Source organism: Hyaena hyaena, unplaced genomic scaffold (assembly GCF_003009895.1).
Source record: "Hyaena hyaena isolate Hyena2069 unplaced genomic scaffold, ASM300989v1 scaffold_339, whole genome shotgun sequence".
Taxonomy (NCBI): Eukaryota; Metazoa; Chordata; class Mammalia; order Carnivora; family Hyaenidae; genus Hyaena; species Hyaena hyaena.
Window position 1 is genome coordinate 1170698 of NW_024080971.1, and position 22967 is coordinate 1193664.

Here is a 22967-nt window from a genome sequence, read left to right on the forward strand (position 1 = left end):
GATGGAAAAGCTACTTCTATCTCTTGAATATTTGTGCTATCAGAATTATTCTGGACCAGCCTGCCTCTGTAGAGGCACAATTTACACAAGAGATTGGGCTCCGTAGTCACGACACTGAAGTTGAAATATTTCAACTCCTGGAGCCTATTTTGGTTTTTATTCAATGAGGATAATCCCAGCTTTTGCAAGGTTGTTGTAAGACTCATCGTTATTATTATAAACAAGGTCTCCTTGGATGTATGTGTTCTGTCTCTTAATCTCAGCCTATAATCTGGAGATCCCAAGGTCTGCCTCATAAAAGTGTTAAGGTTTGCGCCAACATGTAAAATGCATTTTCCACATGGTGTTTTCAGCCGTTAAGCCATAGCTCAGGTGGCATTGGGTACATGGTGCCACCTGAAGGTGGGTTACTAGTTTTGGTCCTCAAGCTTTTCTAAGCAGCACTCCAAATTGTCTTGGCTTCTTTCCGGATTCAAAGAAACCTGTGAAAAGTTCATGGTTCCGACAAAATAAATAGCCTGGGGACAAATGAGAAAAACCACAGATAAACCTCAAAGGTTAATATGTATGCAGGGGTGCAGGGGTGCCTCAGGAAATCAGGCTACAGTTTAATGTTAGCTTTTATTCCCTGTTTATTAAAGATGCAGTCCCTTTGGACTCTTGATCACTCCCCATAAAACAAAGGGCCAGCTGAGTTCCTACAGAATATTCAAGATGAGAGCATCATCTCCACCAAGCCCCTCACTGTGCAGATTGAGAATCTGACTCCTGGATCTCTGGAGTTGGTCTGTTTCTCTATATGATTTGTCAGCCGGGATCTTACTTGTGACTCAACTGGCTTATCCAGTACCTCTGAGTTGGAGCTGCGGTGTATTTACTTTTCATCCTATATGCAGCTCAGCTCATGGTATAAGGAGTATTGCTAGTTCTAGGAGAATAATAGTTCATGTCCTGGCTGCCCATTTATAATGACTGTGCACAATTCTCCACAATTATGAAAACAGAAAGCATGCCAAGTATCCCCTGTAGCAAGGCAGCTATGGTCCACCTAGGAAAAGATGGAAGATGATCTCAAGGACCCATGGAACTGCCCAGCCAGACCCACTGAGTGGAATCTTCCACCAACTAGAGACAGCCAACAAAGCCGATGGCCTGATCCCAGCATTGTCTGCTCTGGGCCATGCCCTTGAGCGCATGGCAGCCTTGGGGTGATTTATGGGTAAGGATAGTGCACCAGACCACAACCCCGAGCAACAGCTGAAGAAACAGGAGGAAAGTCAAGATATCACTTTCAGTAGATGAATACTAAGCAGCTTAATATTACCGAAGCATTACCAAACAGTAGAGGCTACCTTCCAAAGATAAATGATAGTATTTGTCAAGGTTTATACATCAATCCGAAGGGAAAGCCAGGAGGAAATTATCTTTTATGAGCTCCCATCCTAGGAAACTTTTTTTACCTTGATTCAAAGACAAAGGGGCTTGTTCCAAAGTGTTGGGATTCGATATGGCTCATAATGCCTGCTGATTTTCAAACCCTATCATCAGTAAAGGAGCTGGAAAGTACCACATATTTGTATATCCTTGCTGACACAATTTAATGGGGACACACAATGTACCAGCCACTGGCTGGACACATTATTTCTATAGAAGTCCTGTATAATCTTTATGACCCACATTCCAAATTACGTCTTTTAACATAACTGAATATGTTTGCTAATGATACTAGTTATCATTTGTTAAGACTCTTTTACTTTGTATAAGAGGCTGTTGAAGTCAGCGAGACACGGTACCGATGTTCATAACGCATTTACATTTAGAAATCATTTTTACAGAAGACAAAAGTGATTTTTTTATTAGGACAAAAAACGCTCTATTTTAATACAAGATCACTACTGATGAGAACATATACTAAGGAACTCCAACAAATCAGTCTGAAAAGGAAACAGTACAAATGACAGAAGATGTTGACCGACCGTATCCCGGAGGCGCCTACGACCACGCCAGCTGGAAATAAACACACAACCCCTGTCACCCCACACACAAGTATGTACAGGTTACATTGGCAAACATCTAGAAAACACACTGGAAGATAAGGATGAACACACCCACATATGTATACCATGTGCATGATTTTCCTTCATTTTACTCGGCTAAAACAAATTCTTGATCTAAAACTATTTCATGCCTAACGCTATACATAGGAAATACCACAACGCAAATGTTTGCATTTTCCTGGGAGTTGGTCCTTGAAAGTAGAAGATGTATTTTGAATTCCCTTAGGGTAAAATCCACATACAAACGGAAGTTGTTACAAAGTGCTTGCCGTTTACGCATAATAGTACCAAAGCGCTTCATTCGGCATCCTTTATGATACAGAAGAATATTAGTGATGAATTGGTGATCAGTGTTTCCAAACATTTCCAATACTGCTACATGAGAGAACTAAAGGGTACAATATATTTAGATTTATAAGGAAATGCTTTCTTCCCACAGATAATGTGCTCCCTGACTAACAAAAAGCCCCTGCAGGGACACTGCCTTCTAGTCAAATACTGCCACCTTCCAAGGTCATGCCACACAAGGTCCCTTTTACTGGACCCTACAATTCTCGCCGCTCTTGGACTCTGGGACGGCTTCCGGGCTGGGGGCAGGCCGGCCTCGCTTGGCCCTCAGGCCCTCCCTGGGGCTGTCAGCTGAACTCTCAGGAAGGTTACTGGCCGAGAGAGATCTCCTGGTGGGTTCTCGAAAGGTGGCGCCGGAATCCACTGGGCTTTGCTGAGCAACCTTGACCTGTAACAAACAAAGCATCTTTGTTAGAGGTTTAAATCATATTCATATTCCTACAACATGAAAAATTAAAGTGCTATGTCACCACATTTCAAGTTAAGTCTTCTGTAGGTGTTATACATGGCTTCAGTATTTCCTCTTCACTGGGAAGAGGCCCCACTTAACAGAAACAAGGAGGATATTGGACATCAACTCGGTTAAGTCACCTTGCGAGTTTTCCTTGACACCTCAGATGGCCAAAGGCTCACTCCCAAAGCTAGTATTCTCAGATCAGAAGGTAAGCTTTTTAAGAGCCAAGCCTATGTCCTCTTTACCACTGTACTCCTAGGACCCAGAATATGCTTGACCACCTGTCAAACATTCAATATATGCCTAAGTGATGACCCAAATCAGCTTTTATTTACCCCAATTGAGCCCCTGTTATCATTCAAGTTACTATGATCCCAGTGAGTAAGACTACCTTCATAGGGAGGAAGCTTTATTTACAATATGTATGTGTGATGTGTGTGTTTAATTTGAGAGACAGAGAGAGTGCACACATGTGAACTGGGGAGGGGCTGAGGGAGAGAGAGGACCTTAAACAGTTTCCACATTCAGTGCCCCATGTGAGGCTTGATCCCATGAGCGTGAGAGCGTGACCTGAGCCGAAATCAAGAGTAAGGCACTCAACCGATTGAGCCACCCAGGCGCCCCTATTTACAACATTTAAAAGCCCTCAAATGTGTTCCTCATATATCATTTTAACATTCTCCTTACATTTTTGTTTTGAGTCCATATTGAATTTGGATTATAGTAGAATAAATAATAGAGTCCAGAAAGAGTAGATCCCCTTTCTGATGTCCTGCCTTTTAAGAGAAAGAGGGATCTCAGGAAATGAGAAACTTTTAAGAAGCAGACAAGAGGCAGAGTAGCTGATAGTCAAGATTTCCTGAGGTTTATACAGTTGTGACAAGATACAGGATCAGAAAAGAGAAAGAGGAGCAGGATGGATGAAGCATAGAAAAGCTTCATTTAACCAAAGTTAAAGGCAGGAGTGGAGGCTCCAAGGAGAGAGATCTTTTTTTTTTTTTTAATTTTTTTTAATGTTTTACTTATTTCTAGGAGAGAGAGAGAGAGAGACAGCGTGAGCAGGGGAGGGTCAGAGAGAGAGGGAGTCACAGACTCTGAAACAGGCTCCAGGCTCTGAGCTGGCAGTCAGCACAGAGCCCAACGCGGGGCTCGAACCCACCAACCGCGAGATCATGACCTAAGCGAAAGTCGGACGCTTAACCGACCAAGCCACCCAGGCGCCCCAAAGGAGAGAGATTTTTACACAGAAAAGAGGAAGCGCACTCTTCACAAGGGCAACTCATGTTTGGTATCCACAGGAAGAAGAGGCTACTGACAGACAGCGATGGACTCCACGAGCTCCATCTGAAGAGTAAGAGAGTGGAAATTATTTCCCCATTTATATTCTTTCCATAGGAAGTATGTGGTCTTAAAAGGCAGCTAAGTACTTTTCATTACAGAAAACATAGTAAATCTGGCCAACAGATCAAATCCCTGGAAAGCTTGCCTCTAACTCAGATTAAATGCAGGACATGTAAAAAAGAGCAGCCTCTAAGGAGCAGGAGTTAGTGGAAAATTACCATCCATGGAAAGTTGAAGGAAAAAAAACAGAGTTTTACTGATACTTTTTTTTTTTTTTAATAGAAAGTGATACAAAAGACAGGCATTTCCCTTGAACCCATCGGATGCAGAAAAGTCAGCTCTTCAGATTCACTGTTTAAAACAAAAAGAGACAGAGAGGGATCCCTCACACTGGGAAAAGAATATTTGAGTTAGTAAAACTTTTTTTTTATGTTTATTTATTTTTGACAGAGAGAGGGAGAGTGGAGTGGGGCCAGAGAGAGAAGGAGACACAGGATCCGAAGCAGGTTCCAGGCTCTGAGCTGTCAGCACAGAGCCCGATACAGGGCTCGAACCCACAAACTGTGAGATCATGACCTGAACTGAAGCCGGATGCTTAACTGACGGAGCCACCCAGGTGCCCAGTAAAACTCTTTTTACTCCCAATTAAATAGCCCAAGTCCACCCTTTGGGTTCTTCCTCTAGACTCAATTTCTCTGATGCTGAACTGAGGAAAGTATAGTCTGTGAAGTTGATCCTCACGTTGGTGAGTTGGCCTCAGACTTGTCTATATAAGTAGATGAGGTCTAACTCACCAAGTATTTAAACTATTAAGTGCACCCCAGCGCTGACTATCTTACAAACTATGTCAGCAGCCACAGAGGACAGAGGGCGAGGACACGGACACGCAGGGCTCAGTGAAAATGAACCTCATTCACAGGAAGAAAGGCAAGGCCCCACTATACTGCTGACTGACGCTGTGGTGATGGCATCACCAACATCCTCTACCATTGAGGGGTGGGTCCTCTGCCACTGACCACCAACCCCAGGTTCAGCTCAAGTCTACAATCACGACTGGCTTATCCCCAGCAAGCAAGGAGCTCCTGGGCTTATTCAACCCAGAGACATATCAGAGAATGATCGTCACCTACTTTGCACTAAACCTGACAGATGTCCCTAACGGTCCTGACAGATGTCACTAAAGGTCCTGCTGAATGACCTAGGGAATGGTCTGTCTCAGACCTCAGCCAGCCACTTCAGGCAAGGGCTCATAATCCCTAGTTTCTAAGCAACTGCTTTAAGAAAAGATACCTTGGCTCTATTCATTCAAACTGAATGATGAAATACCCTTAACAGATGAGGCAAGCATTTTTACAAGGCAACTGAGAAAATGCTGAATTAAATTAAAAACCCATAGGCTGGGTTTTGAAGAGTTTGCATCTAACCATGAAGTCTCCTATAACCGCCTCTTAAGAGGAACCACTCCCATTCATTTGCACAAGTGCACAGAATTGCTTAGCGATTCATAACCGCCGGCACCTACTGCAGCCTGTAGCCCATGCATTGAACACGACTCTGCAGGAAACCATGGTTATTGCTCTGTACCCAGCAGGCTCAACAGCAGCGTGGAAAGCAGGCCCCCTAGTGTGCAAAGCTCTTGTTCCTAGATAAAAAGCCTGAACACCACATGTAAACTGCTTTGCTGTCAATTCCTCATAAAAGAAGAAAATAAATGACCCATGTGGCGATTTCATGAGACGATTTCCTAACATGCGTCTAAACATCTATTATTGTAATCACTTCAGGACAACATAACAGCTCCAGTCATTCAATAAACAATCTGGTCAATGTCAGACACTGTATTAGACTTGAGGATGCAGGTAAGCCATAATTCCAGTGAGGAACCTCCTACTGCAACTCAGATAGGCACATATGTAGCAAGTACTTACGATCAAGTGAGCCACAGTAAAACAGTGAAAGTACAGGGCACTACGTATGTGTCAAGATTTTCTGTTTTAAGAGGGGCGCCTTGATGGGTCAGTCAGTTAAACGTCCAACTTCGGCTCAGGTCATGATCTCACAGTTCGTGGGTTTGAGCCACACGTCCGACCTCTGTGGTGACAGCTCAGAGCCCGGGGGCTGCTTTGGATTCTGAGTCTCCCTTCCTCTCCACCCCTCCCCTGCTCACGCTCTGTCTCTCTCTCAAAACTAAATAAACAAAAAAAAGAGAGAGAAAGAGAGTTTCTGGTTTATGAGAGCCAGACAAATAAATACTTCATTTGATCGCCAAAGGTGCGAGAGAAGCAGGAATGGATATTGGCAAGTATGGAGGAGTGAGGAGGGGCTCCCAGACTAAGGATATGGCACAGCCCACCCAGAGCCCAAACCTGTACTGCAGGTCAGGACTTGTCAAGTGCTCGAAAGCTCTGGTCAAGCTCATGGGCACAGGGTACTTTATGGAAAAGAAGCTGTTCTTATGGTCACTGGAATGTCAAGACCTACTCCAGTACCCTCTTCAGTGTTCTGTTGTTCCCAGCATTCAAAAGGTAGATCCCAAAGTGAATGTGTGAGAAAAAGAAAGAAAGAGAGAAGGGCCAGGGGGGCTGGGTCCATTTTGATGAGTAAAAGAAAATCCCAGACCTTTCTTCCTCACCTCGGAATTGATAAAATTTTATTAGTATGTAAGTTATGAAAAAACTGAATACCAGGTATTCATTCCTTAAGGCTTCCAGCTCTTAAACATCAATGTAACATTTACAAATATGTTCTTGTTTTGATGCAACTAATCACCAATGTCTTTGTATTCTGGTACCTAAAATCCTAATGAGGAGTAAGCCTCGTCACGTAAAGAATTACTACATGACACAAATAGGGGTTCCTATACTTTCAAAGCTTTGTTGACAGGGTCAAGGTAATCACACTGCATAGTTACTTGGACTCCAACAAGCAAGCGATCAAACAAAAGCCCCAAACTTTTAGAATTCTTGGAGCTATTCTAGCAACTTCCAACAATGTCCCTGTGACCGCATTTTTGAGTTGCACTGGGGAAAAGAGCAAGACTGTGGAGGTGAGAGACAGTAAGTGTTAACCCTGGGCAGGTTAGATCTTTGTGAACCTTACTTTCTTTCTTCTCTCATACAACTTACCATGAGTGCTATAAAATGCATACACTTTGCATACATAAGTGCTAGTATGCCTTACAGAATAATGGAACAAAGTTCTGCAAAGTGAATATTCTTGATGCTTTAAATAACATTTACTGGGCTATTTGCCAGGTGCATAGAGGTCACTAAGATCATCACCCTACCCTCAACAATCAAAATAGACAAATGTGTCAACAGGGTCCCTTTCTTTAGGTGTCTACTGAAATATTTCCGTTTTGTAAAGTAAAGGAGTAATCAAGAAAGAAAAAAAAAAAGAATTGGCAACTGGGGGCGGGGGCAATGGGTTGGAGGGAAAAAGTGTGAAACAAGTATGATCCACGTCTGTGGTCAAAAGAAAGACTACCTTTTCCATTCCTTTAATGTACAGCTTGAACCTTGCTTATGAATCCTTTGCGTTCTCATCTCCAGTTTCTCATTATTTACCACCTTCTGTCAAACTGTAAGGGGCCTGTCGGATCAAGGTTGGAACTGCAGCTGCAGGATAACGTGATGTTTGTCCCCTGGTCCGCTCACTACTGTCCTCAGGACTGGCTTACTTCTTGTGCGTGGAGAAGGCCAGACTTTAAAGAGCTCCTGAGTCAGCAGGGCACAGGGTCAGACCCTTGCGCGGAAAGCACTGTAACTGCCTGGGTGTGGAAGGCTGGGGACGTGTTCTCGGAGGTTTACCTTTTGTGATCTGCTGCCACCAGCTGTTGGTTTGGAGGGCTCAGGATGATTTTCTTTGTTGAGGCTCAGAGGGGACGGTGCTAACTTCTGGGCAGCAAGGCGGGGGCTGGTCCGAGTTGGCATGGTGGTTCTCCGAAGGACAAATGGGCTCGTCTTCCCTGTTGGGATATCGGCAAAAAATGGGGACTGTCAACATTGCTAGGTCCAATTCTGTCTATAAGGGGAACGACATGCACCAGGTGAAGTTTTAACAAATGTAAGAGTAACTCCAAAAACACATTCTGCTGGCCACAGTGACCACTGGATTAACTTTGCGGCTGCCCTGGGCGCCCCCAAATCAATTAAGTAACAGGCAGGGGTTCTCTTCCCAGACACAGGAAAACACAATGGAAAAAGAAGGGAAAATAACATTAAAAATTTATTTCCTGCTTCCTGTTCTGCTTCTAATGTGGAGTCTTAGTTCACATTCCTCTAAGATCTTTCTTTTTCTTTTTTTTTTTTAAATGTTTACTTATTTTTGAGACAGAGGCAGTGCATGAGTGGCGGAGGGGCAGAGAGAGAAGGAGACACAGAACCTGAAACAGGCCTTAGGCTCTGAGCTGTCAGCACAGAGCCTGATGCGGGGCTTGAACCCACCAACTGTGAGATCATGACCTGAGCCAAAGTTGGACGCTTAACCAACTGAGCCACCCAAGCGCCCCATAAGATCTGAGAGACACACCAGCAAGCCTTCCCGTAACATTTGGACTGGAGACAAAAAGGGGGATAAAATGGAAAGGAAGGAAGGGAAAAAAGAAAAAGGCCAGCTTTTGCTTAAAACAAGAGAAGGTAAAATGGTAAGAGCCACCGGTGCACCAGTGCCCACTGTCACGCAGGGACCGGGTGGGAGGAGACAGTCGACCAGGTAGAGGAGTGATTTCACCGTCTGCTCACAGATGGGGGGTATTCCCCATAGTGGGAATGGACGTGACTGGAGGAACTCAGTCCCAATGGGCTTGGCACACTCCCTGCGTTAATGGCTAACTAAAGCAACATTTGTTTTTATTTTTAACCCTTTCACTACAAATAAAAAACAGCAATGAGAAAGATAGAACTATTTGGGGGTCAGATTTCCTGACAGCCAGAGTTACTCAGAACGGGGTTCCTCAAATCATCTAGGGCAAAGAATTAGTGTTGATATTTTTTGAGGGAAAGGGGTGGGGAGTAATTTCCAACGTACTGCGGAATGATACCTTTATATAACCAAGTAAGGATGAGCCAACAGAGAACTCATGATGTGCCTGCATGTGGCAACAATGTCCAATTGCTCTGAAAATTTCTAACCTCCTACTACTGATTTCTGAACACTACTTTTTGTGTGTCTGTGTATCATGGACCATTAACACTTGGTTCCTGGCTGGCCCCAGTCCCTGGCCCACCCTTCGAGGATCACCGGGTTTAAATAAAAAGACCCAAGTGCTAAGTAGCTCTGGTCAAGGGGCATATCCCCCAGCTCACCTCCAACTTGGATGAGACGTGGACTCACAGAGGAAAAAAAAAAAAGCCTGAAGAGTGCCCTTGATCTGGGGAATTTTCAGCCCAGAAATATTAAATTGCGAACAGGTTTTGAATAGTCATTCCTCACATCTATTAGCACATTGTGTGCTGTAACGTAATTAGACCCTAGTCCTTTCCTCATGCAGGAGTAAACAAAACAAAACATACCTTAGCAATTTACAGGTGGACTATTGCTTCTGAAGGCCAATCGGTACTGTCATGCAATGAGCTAAGACATAAATGCCTCTGTCTTTTCATATGTGGGTTATTTGGAATTTCAAAAGAACACAAATAATGTTGCTTTTAAATGATGCATACCTTTCTTTACAACTTCTGGAAGTCCCTCTGGCTCAAACTCAGCATCTCTGGCATCTTCTGAGGGGTGAAGAGAACTTTTGCCTGCTTTTCTGCTCTTTTTAGAAAACGTCTCGGGGGTAGAAGGTGCTGTGCCCCCACCATCTTCCTGAATCCCAGTGGACCTTTGCCTTTTGCCTGAAGCTTTGTTTTGGCTGGATGATAACTTCTTTTCGGTAGCAGAAGGGGCTGGAGAGGATTCTGGAACAGCTGCATTTAGCAAAGGAGAACCCTGGAGGTTAAGTTTAGACCGTGAACTCAGACGAGCAACTTGTGTCTCCAACATCTCTTTGGCTTTCTCCAACTTCTCGTGGCTGATGAGCAGGGAACAATACTTGTCCAAGTATTCATCGGCTTCCTTGTTTTTCTCCTCAAGAGTTTCTTTCAATTCTTTTATCTCAGCCATTAATTCCTCGACATTAGAATCCACAGCAGCACCTGTCAAAAATAAAGTGACACACTGCACGTCACGTGATGCTTCTCTCATTAACACTGGGCATCATAAAGCAGACGACCTTAGACTTGTCCTTTGATTTTCTTTTAGAGAAGGTGAGGGAAGCGTATCTATAGATGTTCTCACAGTTCAAACAACGCTTGTTGGGAGGGATCCTATCAATGTACATCATCTAGTAGATTACAGGACATTCATTAGGCTAGCTTAAATAAAACCCATCAAAATCTCAAACTTGTATTCCAGCCAACCCAACAAACTTCCTTGTAGTTCGTACGAGACAAGAGGAGTCAATCCAGCGCATCCCCAATTTTCACCCGCCTGTTCTTTCCATCATAAGAGAATGAACAATAAAAACTGGTAAAGAATATGAAGTCTGTTGTACTGGCTTTGGGAACCAGAGGCGGATCAGTAACAAGGCATGTTCAAAACAGCCTTTTTTTTTTTTTTTTTTTAAAAAGCAATGGAGGCTCTGATGGACAAGTGCTTGGCAGGTGCTTCAAAGGTGGGAATTTTGGTTAACTTGTAGCTGCCACGGTTAGCATTGAACCTATTGGAAAAACTCTCTGGATCCACAATATACTCCAAGTACTCTTCTCAGCAGCAAAGGACACTGACCGTCCCTGTGAAGCTATGGTCCAAAAGGGCCCCTCACCTCATACTATGCTCGCCATCATCTTTCCGCACCGTCAGAGTATTCTGCTCTGAAGCCATGAGTGGAGAAAAGTGCTAAGTACAGTCGCCATTTTTTTATTTTACCTCCACACCCAAACATAAAGCCCCTTAAGCCTTCCACTCAGTGACCCACAAGGATGGGCCAAGGTCAACCAGAACCAGCTGTTGATGAATCACCAATGCCAGCTCAGAAGGCCAAGCTGCCTCTGACGTAGTAACTACATAAAAGGACATGCACATGAAAAAACTCTTCTTGCAACAGCTCATTAGCAAAAAGTGCTGCCAGTCTTTTGTGTTTTATAGAACAGAAAATGCAGTAATTCTATTTCAATATGTAGACTTTGTTCTGAATCCTATTAACCCTGTGACCCCAAGCTGAGCACAAAATTCAAAAACTGGAAAATGGGAACCGCTGAAAACGAGCACACGGTACAGGATGGAGCACTGAAAACACGTGTCTGCCGACACCACACACGTGTAGGACTTCACGAGTGGAAGAGTCTGGGCTCATGGACGTGCTCAGTTAACGCCTACCTGTTTTCTGTTTCTCTTGTGTGCCTTCAAGGTGACACAGCTCTTTCTGCAACATCTCCTTTTCCTCTTCCAGCTGTTTACAGGATTTGATCAACAATTTAATTTTCCCCTGAGCACGTTCGTTTTCCTTCTTCAACTGATTTGCATATTTTACACTCTCCTCCTATAGAACAAAACCTTGAATTTAAAACTTTGCATTTCTTCCTATGAGTTTACGGGAAAATAATCATGAGATATAATTAAGAATCCTATATTATAAATTTAAGAATTATGATGTTCAAAATAAAACATCTGAAGATGCATAAAAGAACTCATCTTCCCTACTCGGTTTCCTAGGTATTCCCAGTAGACACTGTGGTTTTGTCACTTTCTGAGTATCAGCAAGCAGAAATTTTGGTTCCTAAGATGTTGCTCAATGAAGGAGCCCACGACTGGGTTTGTCCAATGCCAGGGAATCACACCCGGGGGTTTAGGGTGGGAGATACATGGACATACTCTTGGTGGGTCAAAAATTCTCAAGGATAGAATTGTGTTTCCACCTGTAGTCCGTGCTGTGGACAATTTTAATACCCCAAGGTGCATTTGTTTTGGTGACACCAAGTGAAAGCCGAAGAATATTACGGCTCACAATACAAATTTAAATTCTACACGTGCTTGAACAGAAAGAGAATGGTAGGAGAATGATGACACGACACCCTTCTCACAAGTATATAGTTCACGGTTCCCTCACCACATCTGCAAATTCCAAAAAAAACAAGCTCTGACAATGATTCAGAGGAAAAATTTGACCTGAACAGATACGAAGGTACTTATATATAGTCTTTCTTTATCCCACCTTGTGAGAATAGTCATACATTTTGTTGCAGAAATATGAATCTGATTATGAAGTATTATCCCAGACCCTGCTTGGATAGTCCGTAACATGCACTGTATTATGTAATACCTAAAAAATGCAAGACTTTTACAACAAGCTAGCTTCAAGAGTTTCCAATAAGAGATCATGAACATACAAAGGCAGACCAAATTATTAAAAAAAAAAAAAAAAAGAACTTGAGCATCCATTTCATGTTGCATGTAGATTTCATTCTTGGTATATTATTTCATCTCAAAATAATGTATTAGCGGTGTTGCAGTAAATCTTCACTTCCAGAATTTTCTATTTCTGATTCCAACTATCACTGGATTACACACCCATTTAATTCCATTTCAGTAGTGCTCATTAACTGGCACCTCATTAAAATTAAATGCATCTGAATAGGCTCAACAAGGAGCCATTTTGTACATGGTGTGTATATACAGACATTCTCCACAGTAGAACTGTCAAAGATTAGACAGGCTTTAGAAAGCACACCTGAAACTAATACCTCACCATATACCAATTTTACCTCCATTTTTTTAAAAGGAAGAAAGTGAGTAAATAAAAAGTAAACCTGAAGCTCTTCTATTATTAAATATGTCTCATTTTGTAGTAGCAGAGTGTTTTTGACTGTTAATATTATTGTGACTTTTATTAGGTTGTATTTTATCAGTATTTCCTTCACCTTGAGAATTAAGAGGGCCAAGCTTAACTTTACACCTACTTTTCTGTTCGACTGTATTCAATATACGATGTCACAATTTTTACCCACTTTTGAGTAAAGACCTTTGCAGATATTTATCTTCCACGTTCATTATTACACATCCTGGATTGTATTCATCTTATGAACAATATCTATAGGAATCAAACAGCCGCACTTTCCAAGTAGGATTACTGTAGCACCACCTATAATTGAACAACCTGGTACTACTGGGTTGCCTTGGTTTTTTTCTAAAGGAACCTTGCCTGGAGAGTAAGAGGAGAAAGGACTCACACGTGTGTGTGACCAAGTGCTGGGGCACACCTTGATCTCCCCACGAGCCACAGGAAAAGTGGTTTGGTGACGGCAGTGAACTTGGAGACCAGTCAAGCAAGACTTTGGAATTACCCACCAGAATACTATCTACAGCTGGAGAGGCCTGCCCAGATCTGCTATCACCTCAAACTTCATATCTACCTCGGGAAAGTCCTTACCATCCTCTAGTTTGAGATGATTCACTGAGCGATGCATACAGTGTATCCGAGCTGTGAGACTGCAGACCAGCCACTGAGTTTTAAAAATAACTCAGCAGGGAGACTGGTTTGCTCAGTCGATTAAGCATCCAACTCTTGAGTTTAGCTTAGGTTTTCACAGTTCGTGGGTTCAGGCCCTGCATCAGGCTCTGCGCTGACAGCATGCAGCCTACTTGGGATTCTCTCTCTTCCTCTTTCTCTGTCTCTCCCCCACTTGCACTTTCTCTCTCTCAAAGTAAGTAAAGTTTAGGAAAAAAATAAAAATAACTCAGTAGAAAAATGATGCTTTTATTTTTGACTACAAAAAAAATGCTCGTAACAATTAAGAGGAAAGCATTAGTTCCATGCGATGAAAACAACCATTATCCTCATGAAGGTAATGAAAAATGAACATACCTTGGTTTTCTTCAATTCTTCTAACAGCTGAGTTGTAGCTTTCAAAGAATTATTGAGTTCTTCTTTACTGGACTTCAAGAGTTCCATCTCTGCCTTCTGCGAGCATAGACTTTCTTCGTTAGAAGTCAGCTTCTCTTGGTAGGTCTGGATTTCCATTTCGTACTAGGGCAGAAAACGTCACCTTAGCCAGGAGGCTCAGCTTAAAAAAATTATAAGGAAAACAAACGAAAAAGAAAATTGCTGTCCCCAGGGCCGTTTCAAATAGTCCTCGGGATTCTCCTATTGTTCTATTCCAAGATAGAAACAGGTTTTAAAAACTCAGGTTGTAAAATAAGACCCAGATGGTATCTGGAGAAGACAGTGGAGGTAATATGATGGGGACCCTTCATAAAACTGTATTGTGTAATAAGCGCATCACGGACCTTCTTGCAAAACATGCCTCATGACTATGGTCAACGGTCAACGCACCACCCCCAGCACCTCCAGGAACCAAAAGCCATGTTTTTACCTGTCTGTTTGTATCCAGAAGCAAAGCCTGGTGTTTCTTTTCAGCTTCCTGAAGCCGGAGCTGATACTCAGCTATTTCTTCTCTCGTTTTCTCTTCTTTTTCCATCTGGTCCTTATGTGCGCAATCCAAATTCTTCTTCAATTCACTATTTTCTAGCATGAGCTCTGTCAATTGACCCTAATGAGAAAAGTAATAAAATCATGCGAAAATAATTAGGAAGCTGGAGATAGAGCTTTAGGAAATATTGAGTACTGAAATGAAAAAGAGAAAAAAGAAAAAAGAATTTACAGATCAGACAAAATCTTTATAGAATAGCAGTACAACCCTATTTAAAGTGACGCATTCACTTTAAACTGTGAATTTACCTGCAACGGCAATTTCTTCTGCTCCAGCCCGACCACCCACAGGGTCACATCCACAGGGAGCACAGAATCCCTGAGAACCCAACTTTAGCTCAACCACCCTGGATGGTACCCTCCCAGGCTTCCAAGATCACTTTCTTAAGTGCTTCCGCTGCAGTAAGCCGTTGACCTTGTGACCAGAACCCTGCCATTCCCACCTTGACACACGAGCTACCTCACCCCCAGACTTATGTGCTCCTCCTTGACCTGCTTCAATTCCATGTTCTCTCACGGTGAGAATTTCCTTCCAGGTGCCCTCCCCTCTTTTGCCCCTCTGTCCCTTCACTGTGTGACACACGCAAAACTCCAGCACTGGCGGCACCTGGGTTCTCCGTCCCTGATCCCAAACGACTGTGTGTACACGTGATTCTACACATGCTGCGTCCACTTCATCTCCATTTACGCCTCAATCCCTCCAGCCTGGGCTCGTCCCACCTCTTCCTCAAATCGCTCTTCATGGCCTTGTCAACCTCCATGTTGCAAATCCAAGGAGCACGCTCCACCCCACGTGATGCTCCGAGGCAGCCTCCACTCCTCGCTGGCAGGACAGACACGACCCTGGCCTCAACAATTCCTCCTTTTCTCTGCGGGCTCCTCCTCCTCTCACCTCGCGAGCCCAGGTCTCTGGGCTCAGCCCCAAACTGCCTTCTCTTCTCCAACTTTATTTTCTACAATTCCCATAATTTGTCAGCACTACCTATATTCTGAACTGGCCAAATTACTGTATCCACCCTAAACCTCCCCTTTAAACTCCAGCCTTACGTATTTGGATTTTATTAAAATTGTTGACACTTACCTTCCTTCCTCTCTAGTCTTTTTTCATAGCATTTTCTATTTCACAATGGCCTCCTTTCAATTTCTAAAAAATACAAAGCTTTTTCTAACCTCAGAGTGTGGCTACACCGCTCACTAGACCTTAGACGTTTCCTTCCTCTGTGCGGTTCCTCTCACGGCTGACTCCTCGTTGTGCAGGTAACGTTCTCTGACCTCCCTACCTAAATTAGGTTGATCTCTACACCCCCCGCTTCTCAACTGTTCTGCAGGAAAGAGTCTTGTGTGATTCCTTTATAGCACTTGACAGATTACCATTGCCTTACATATCCCCTATCTAACGATTTATTGTGTATCTGGACTGTAAGCTCTGTGAGTACAGGAACCACAGCCATTATGGTTCAACATTCAACCCCCTGACTTTAGGAGCACTTATTAATTACAGAAGGCAGAAAGTCACTACAAATGGACACATTCATAGGTATGGACTTGAGGCCACACACCTAGCTTTTCCTTTTAGTAGAGCCTATAAACTAGGTTCAAACAACAATATAGTGGGGATCCTCCCAAGCTGCTTCAGTACCAAAGGAAATTCCAGCAGGTGCAGCACTCAAATAGCATTCGTACAGACTCCTTCCACGCAGCATTGCCAGAAAGTTCCATGAGTCAACTACTGAGATTAAATGCCAAACTTTTTCAATTTAGAAAAGGTTTAGATTAACAACTGTACTTTAGATTAAATACCGTATTTAAAGTACAAATTTCCCCAACTCCTCATACGGGCTGTTAAAAACATCCTTTCAACCCCTTCTGATTGTTCAGGGTCATAATCATAACATTGTTCTGTTCCCCTTTTCTAAGCACTACCTGGGGATGAAATATACGAGTGTTCACCGTTTAACCAGGTTTGGCAGACAGGTGTCACGGCATCTGCCAGCTCTGCGTGCACGGAGGCTGCGACCTGGGGCTCAGTGTTGAGATTCAGGAGAAACGGAGGGCACTGAATCAGCAATGTCTGCCGTGGAAACAGCCATGGGGAATGGCGACCCAGATGCTATAAATCTGCCACATTAACCCTCCCCTAAAATAACATCCCAAGACTGCTCCAGCTTTACATTTCACTTTGACTTTCTGTTACTTTTTAGTTCTCAGCAAGATTGGTGCATCTGTCTCTAGCAACATTCTGGCTCCTAATCCGAGGCAGGCTGGAAAAGCAGATAAACCTGCTGAAAGCTGCATGAAATCTATTTCTGATGTGAATTAACGTAGTTACAAGGGTCGCCTTTTATGAGAAAATATTTGGGCTCTGTGACGGGAATTTCATGTGTTCCGGGGCCTCTCAGGGCTCCTCCTGGGCCCCGCCAAGGGCTGGAGGGTGAAGATGACGGACTGCGAGACTGATCAGGACATGAATGCCAGCTTACTTTTTTCCAAAACCTAAAAGAGCTTAGTATGTTGCAGGTCTTAGGAAAACAAATGAGGAAGAGTGTGCACAACGAATGATCAGAGCATTGTGAGCGTGTCACAGAGAAACTTACCTGGCTGCTCTTTATTTCTTCCGACATTATAGTTAATTCTTGAGTCAGCCTATTTTTCTCCGCGATAAATTCTTCTTTCAACTCTGCTGTTTTCTGGGCCATCTCGTTCATTTCCCTCTGCAGCTCAGTTTCCTTCTCAGTCATTGTGTTTACCTGAAATTTCATCTTTCATTAGGATCTGCTTTGGGTTGTTGGTTTGGCTCAAATTAATCACTCTGATATAGCACATCATAACATTCCCTTTTACCTTCAATAACAAAATGGAACCTGGCTAATCCTCTCTCTACTAATCCACTCAACTACCTTCCTTAAAACCCACTGGCAAGCTTACCTTTTCTTCTCAGCCAGGATTTAATAAAAAGACAGCAATAAGGAGAGCAATGACAACGAAAGATAATATTACTAAGTTTCACAATCCTTCTTGAGGGTATTAATTTGTATTAAACGTCAACATTAGGGACCATTGTATGAGGTAGTGTCTTATATTTTTATCAGTCCTGGGATCTGCACTAATCCTCCGATGCCACACTAATCTTCAAGAAACATGCCTATGATTAGCTAAAATGAGTTAAATCCCTGTCGTTTGCACTTGCCCCTCAGTGTTGAAACAGCCTGGCAGAATTTGCCAAATTATCTCTATCATAACTGCTATCTCTTGCAAGCTGTATCAAAACTTGAAATTTCGGAAGAATCTTACAGAGTCACGATTGATTCCATTTTTTGGACACTCCTTTTTACCTTTAATATTTGTCCAATAAAAACTGAATTTGAAGCAACCACTTTCCTAGATCAGTAAGTGAGCCTAGAGGGCAAAACCTTAATTTTTCATTAATAATTGAGCCCCCTGGTAGCAGATTTCCCCTTTAGCCATCAGCTAACAAAACAGCAGATTGCACAAAGATAAGATATAAGAGAGGCTGAAAGCATAAATCCCCCAGACATACCCTGGGAGGCATGTGGGTTCTGTTCATTACAATTATATCAGTACCTTTCTTTTTTTTTAAACTTATTTTTAATGTTTATTTATTCTTGAGAGAGAGACAGAGCATGAGTGGGGGAGGGGCAGTGCGAGAGAAGGACACAGAATCTGAAGCAGGCTCCAGGCTCTGAGCTGTCAGCACAGAGCCCGATGCGGGGCTCAAGCTCAGGAGCTGCGAGATAATGACGCTTAACGACTGAGCCACCCAGGCGCCCCTCTATCAGGACCTTTATTATTATTTTTTAAATTTTCTTAATGTTTTCTTTCTTTCTTTTATTTTTTTTTTTAATTTTTATTTATTTCTAGGAGAGAGAGAGAGAGAGAGAGAGAGAGAGAGAGAGACAGCGTGAGCAGGGGAGGGTCAGAGAGAGAGGGAGATACAGAATCTGAAAAAGGCTCCAGGCTCTGAGCTGGCAGTCAGCACAGAGCCCGACGCGGGGCTCGAACCCACAAACCGCGAGATCATGACCTAAGAGAAAGTCGGACACTAAACCGACTAAGCCACCCAGGCGCCCCATGTTTTATTTATTTCTGAGAAGGACAGCATGGGCATGGGAGGGTCAGAGAAAGAGGGAGACACAGAATCTGAAATAGGCTCCAGGCTCTGAGCTAGCCGTCAGCACAGAGCCTGACGTTGACTCGAACCCGTGAACCATGAGATCATGACCTGAGCCAAAGTCAGATGCTTAATCGACTGAGCCACCCAGGAGCCCCTATCAGGACCCTTAATAATACTTTCTCGTAAAGGCAAAAAGGCAGGGCAGGGGCCTAACTAGTATTAGTTATAGTCTCCTTGGCAATACCTCCCAGCCGGGTACTGGGAAGCTAGTCCTCTGATGTACCCTAAGAAAGAGAACTATAATCAGAAGCAGAACTATGCCTAACCCCAAGCTTCTCCCGAGTCCAGGTGCCACACAGAAAAGCTGGGCTAATCCCCAGACGTGTCCCATGTAACTGTGTGCGAAAGCCAAGAGTCACTACTGCTGGAGCCAATTCAGTGTCCCCAGAGTTCAAGGCCCTACAAACATAAAAACTCTTAGAGAGTCAGATCCAATACTATAAACACTGTCCAGGAGGACAGACTGTCTACACAGCAGTCTCCCTCCCTCATGGGTATATATTCATATGTAGCCAGATTAAGCCACTTACTTTTTCAACAAAGGACACGTTTTCCATTTTTGTCAGCTCGAGCTCTTTCTCCAGATCCCTGTAAGAATTCTGCAGTGTTTCTAGGGTGTCCTGCAAAGTGTCATTTTTGGATCGCAGCACCTGGACCCTCTGCTCCAAGTCCACCATCACATTTTCCAGGTCCCCTTTTTGCTTCTTCCAAAGTTGCTGTTCTCCTTCCGCCTGCGACAGTTTAGAGATGAGCTGTTCTCGGTCCCAGATCTGATATTTCAGAATGCTGATTTCTTCATCCTTCTTCTCCAGCTTCCGTTGGCCATCTTCTACCTGTTGAATGAGGCTGTTGGCAGAAGACTGCAAATTAATGTAATTGCTCTTGACCTCGTCAAGGCCTTGTAGCAACTGAGCCTTCTCATGTTCAAGAGCATCTACCTGGAGGCTCAGATTCTGTTCTTGGGCCTTCCAGGTGTCTTGGTCATGACACAAGGCTGCCACTTTCTCAGTTAGCTCCTTTAATTGTGTTTGAAGCGTTTCCACTGCCATCTTAGAGTCTTCTCTCATCTGTACTTTTTCTTGCTCTTTTTCTTGCAATAGATTTTCAAATGAAGAATTGAGTGTTTCTAATTCAGATACCCGTCCTTGCTCTTTCTGTAACTCTTTGGTCACGTTTTCTTTTTCTGACCTCAGATGGACCAGATCTGATTCCAAATCTCTCAGATTTTGGGCCATCTCCTCTATTTTGGCTTTTAGGGTCCCTACCTCTGCTTTGGAATTCTCAGCTTCCAGAACCACACGCTCCTGGTCTTTCCCTGATAGCTCTAGCTCTCTTTCCAGGCTCTCCACTCTACTCTTAAGCAAGTCGGTGTGATGCACACTTTCCTTCAGTTTCCCTAAGACCTGGAGCTGCTCCTTTTCATTGGCTTCGAGGCGGACTTTCAGCTTTGCAACGCTGTTTCTCAGCTGATGTATTTCTGGCACCGAGGAGTCCAGATTCTGTTCTTTGACCTTCTGGATTTCTTGGTCATCACACAAGACTGCAACTTCCTCGTTTAGCTCTTTCAGCTGTGTCTGGAGCATCTCCAGTGCAGCTTTGGATTCTTCTTTCAACTCTATTTTTTCTTTCTCCTTTTCTTCTAATAGACTTTTGCATGAAGAGAGTAACGTGTCTAATTCAGATACTTGACCCTCTTTTTCTTGTAGTTGTTTCATCAGATTTTCTTTTTCGAACCTCACTGTGGCAAGGTCTACTTCCAAATCTTTCAGGCTTTTGGTCACCAATTCCATTTGTGTCCTTAGGGTCTCCACCTCCATTTTAGAATTCTCGGCATCAAGAATCACCAGCTCTTGGTTTTCCTCAGACATCTGCAGTTCTCTCTCAAGGTTTTCGACTTTATCCTGAAGTGAATCAGTCTTACGTTCGCTCTCTCTCAGTTTCTCCAAGACGTGAAGTTGCTTCTTTTCATCAGCTTCGATGCGGACCCTCAGCTTCTCGATGCCTTTTCTAAGCTGGTGCACTTCCTCCTGCGTTGAGCTCAGCCTCACCGCAACCTCACCTTTCTCCATCAGTGCATTTTCCAAGGACTTGGCGACGGTCAGCTTTTCATGTTCCAATTCATTCAGTCTGGTCTGCAAGCTTTCAGATTCCCTTGCAAGTGATTCTTTCTCTTTATTCAGTTGTTCGATTTTGATTTCCAACTCACTTTTTGCCAAAGACAGGGCCTGTGAGTCCTTTTCCAAACTCTGCAGCTGCTCCTGGAGACAAGTGTTCTCTTCCAACAGCTCACTAACATTGGAAGGCAATGTCTGAAGGACTTGTGTTTGGTCCTTTACCTCAACTCCAGTCTCGTCAATAGGCTGTAGACATTCATCTGGATGAGTCTCGAGTCCTTGTATTTTCTGCTTCATCCTTTCAGACAATAGATCCAGTTCTTTATTTTCTTTTGACAAAGTATCTAATTCTCCATGAAGCTGGTTTCTCTCACTGGTGACCACAGAAATTTCTTCTTCAAGACGGGCTATAACTTTCAGCTTATTTTCATTATCTTGTTCTAAATATAGCTTCTCTGTCTGAACTGTCTCTAAGGCAGCTTCCACAGAGAGGGCATGTTGCTCGATGCTACCTTTCTCAGATTTGATCCTCTTTAGCTCATTTTCCACATCAAGAAATCGCTCTCTCCAGCTGTTGTTCACCTTAGCTACATGATCTTCAATAACTTCATGTGACAATTTATCTGCGCCTACTTCTAAATTAGAACTGAGGCCTTCCAAACTCTCTGTTCTCTGGTGTAACTCCTGGTTGTCACAAGGAAAGGATTCCAGTCTTTCACTGAAATTTGATTTCTCTTTCTTAAGTTCCTCAACTATTTTTTCTAATTCTGCACATGCTTCCATCTTGGTGGTTAGCTGTGCTTCTTGTAAATCGAGTTTTGAGTCTAACTCTTTTATTTCATTTAGCAAACTTTCGACTTTTTTGTCACGTTCCTCTATGACATGAAGTAACCTCAAATTCTCATCTGATGTCTCTTTAACCTGCAGCTGGAGATTCTGAATGGTGACCTGATTCTCCAGAAAATCGATAGGTACTAGAGCATTAGGGTCAGAAAGTGACAATTGAGAAATGTGTTCTGAACAGCCTGGGGTTTTGTCTTCTACTGGGGTCTTGTAACTGGTTTCTGGAGACTGTTCTCTAGACCATTCTGTGAATCCGGCTGCACATGCCTCAGCTATTTTCTCCATCTCTAGATTGAGGTCCTGCCGAACACCCTTCTCACAAATCTGATGAACGTCATGCTTCGGTGTGCTCTCTTTAGTTTCCAAAGTATATTCTTCTGACTCTTTTATGTCACAGCTACTGTTTCCACCCCGGAGAGCCTGTAGCTGTAATATACAGAGAGAATTCATTTTATCTTTCAGAAGGAATAAAAATAGAATAAGTAAGCTTCATTATTACCTAAAGAAACTGGCCTCTGGCCTCTGCAACACACAGCTCTTCAAATGGCATTATTTCCCATCCCATTCTCCTCTCTCCATCCAAATAGCCAATGCAATTTAACAAACATTCAGTGGGTGTTCTCCCCAGGCAAGGCACTGGGTAAGGTATTTAGCATAAAGATAAGCCCTTTGGATCAGTTATTTGATCTAAATTGCCACACATTTAAATTTCATAATTTGTTTCTTGCTAGAAATATTCTTGGTAGCCTAAATATAAAATTTAGTTTTGTGATTATCAACAGGCTAACAAATCCCTCAGAAAATGTTCAGCTTCCATCTTCAGTATTTACAATGTATGATATTCTTCACTGAGGGGTTTCATGACCAGCTCCCCAGCCCAAGGACTTAATCACAGAGCCAGCACTTACTATCTATATTCTTGGATGAATCCCATGTCTGGACTTCACCTTCTTCTCATCTGTAAAATGGGGATCTGTTGCTGTGACCACTATGATTGCCACCACACCACCTGGCCTCCCCACCTTACTGAGGGACTCAGGTGAGACTCGTCAACTGTAGGCTATTACTAGGCTAGCTGGTAGACTAGAAAGGACGAAGATATGACTAAACAATTTCATATTCCGTAAAGAAAGAGATGGCTCTTTAAATG

The 22967-nt window shown here is 43.2% G+C and overlaps 1 protein-coding gene across 1 annotated transcript in view; it reads right to left on the minus strand.

Moving 5' to 3' along the window:
- Positions 1–1811: 1811 nt before the first annotated feature.
- The window catches only part of CENPF (centromere protein F), a 58079-nt gene continuing 36923 nt past the window's right edge, over positions 1812–22967 (minus strand). The window contains exons 13-20 of the mRNA XM_039249508.1: positions 19391–22243; positions 17263–17415; positions 14553–14729; positions 14045–14206; positions 11560–11722; positions 9863–10337; positions 8010–8187; positions 1812–2793 (exon numbers count right to left, since the gene is read on the minus strand). Coding sequence (XP_039105439.1) covers positions 2593–2793; positions 8010–8187; positions 9863–10337; positions 11560–11722; positions 14045–14206; positions 14553–14729; positions 17263–17415; positions 19391–22243 — 4362 coding nt within the window. The 3' untranslated portion in view covers positions 1812–2592. The remainder of the gene's footprint in view (positions 2794–8009; positions 8188–9862; positions 10338–11559; positions 11723–14044; positions 14207–14552; positions 14730–17262; positions 17416–19390; positions 22244–22967) is intronic.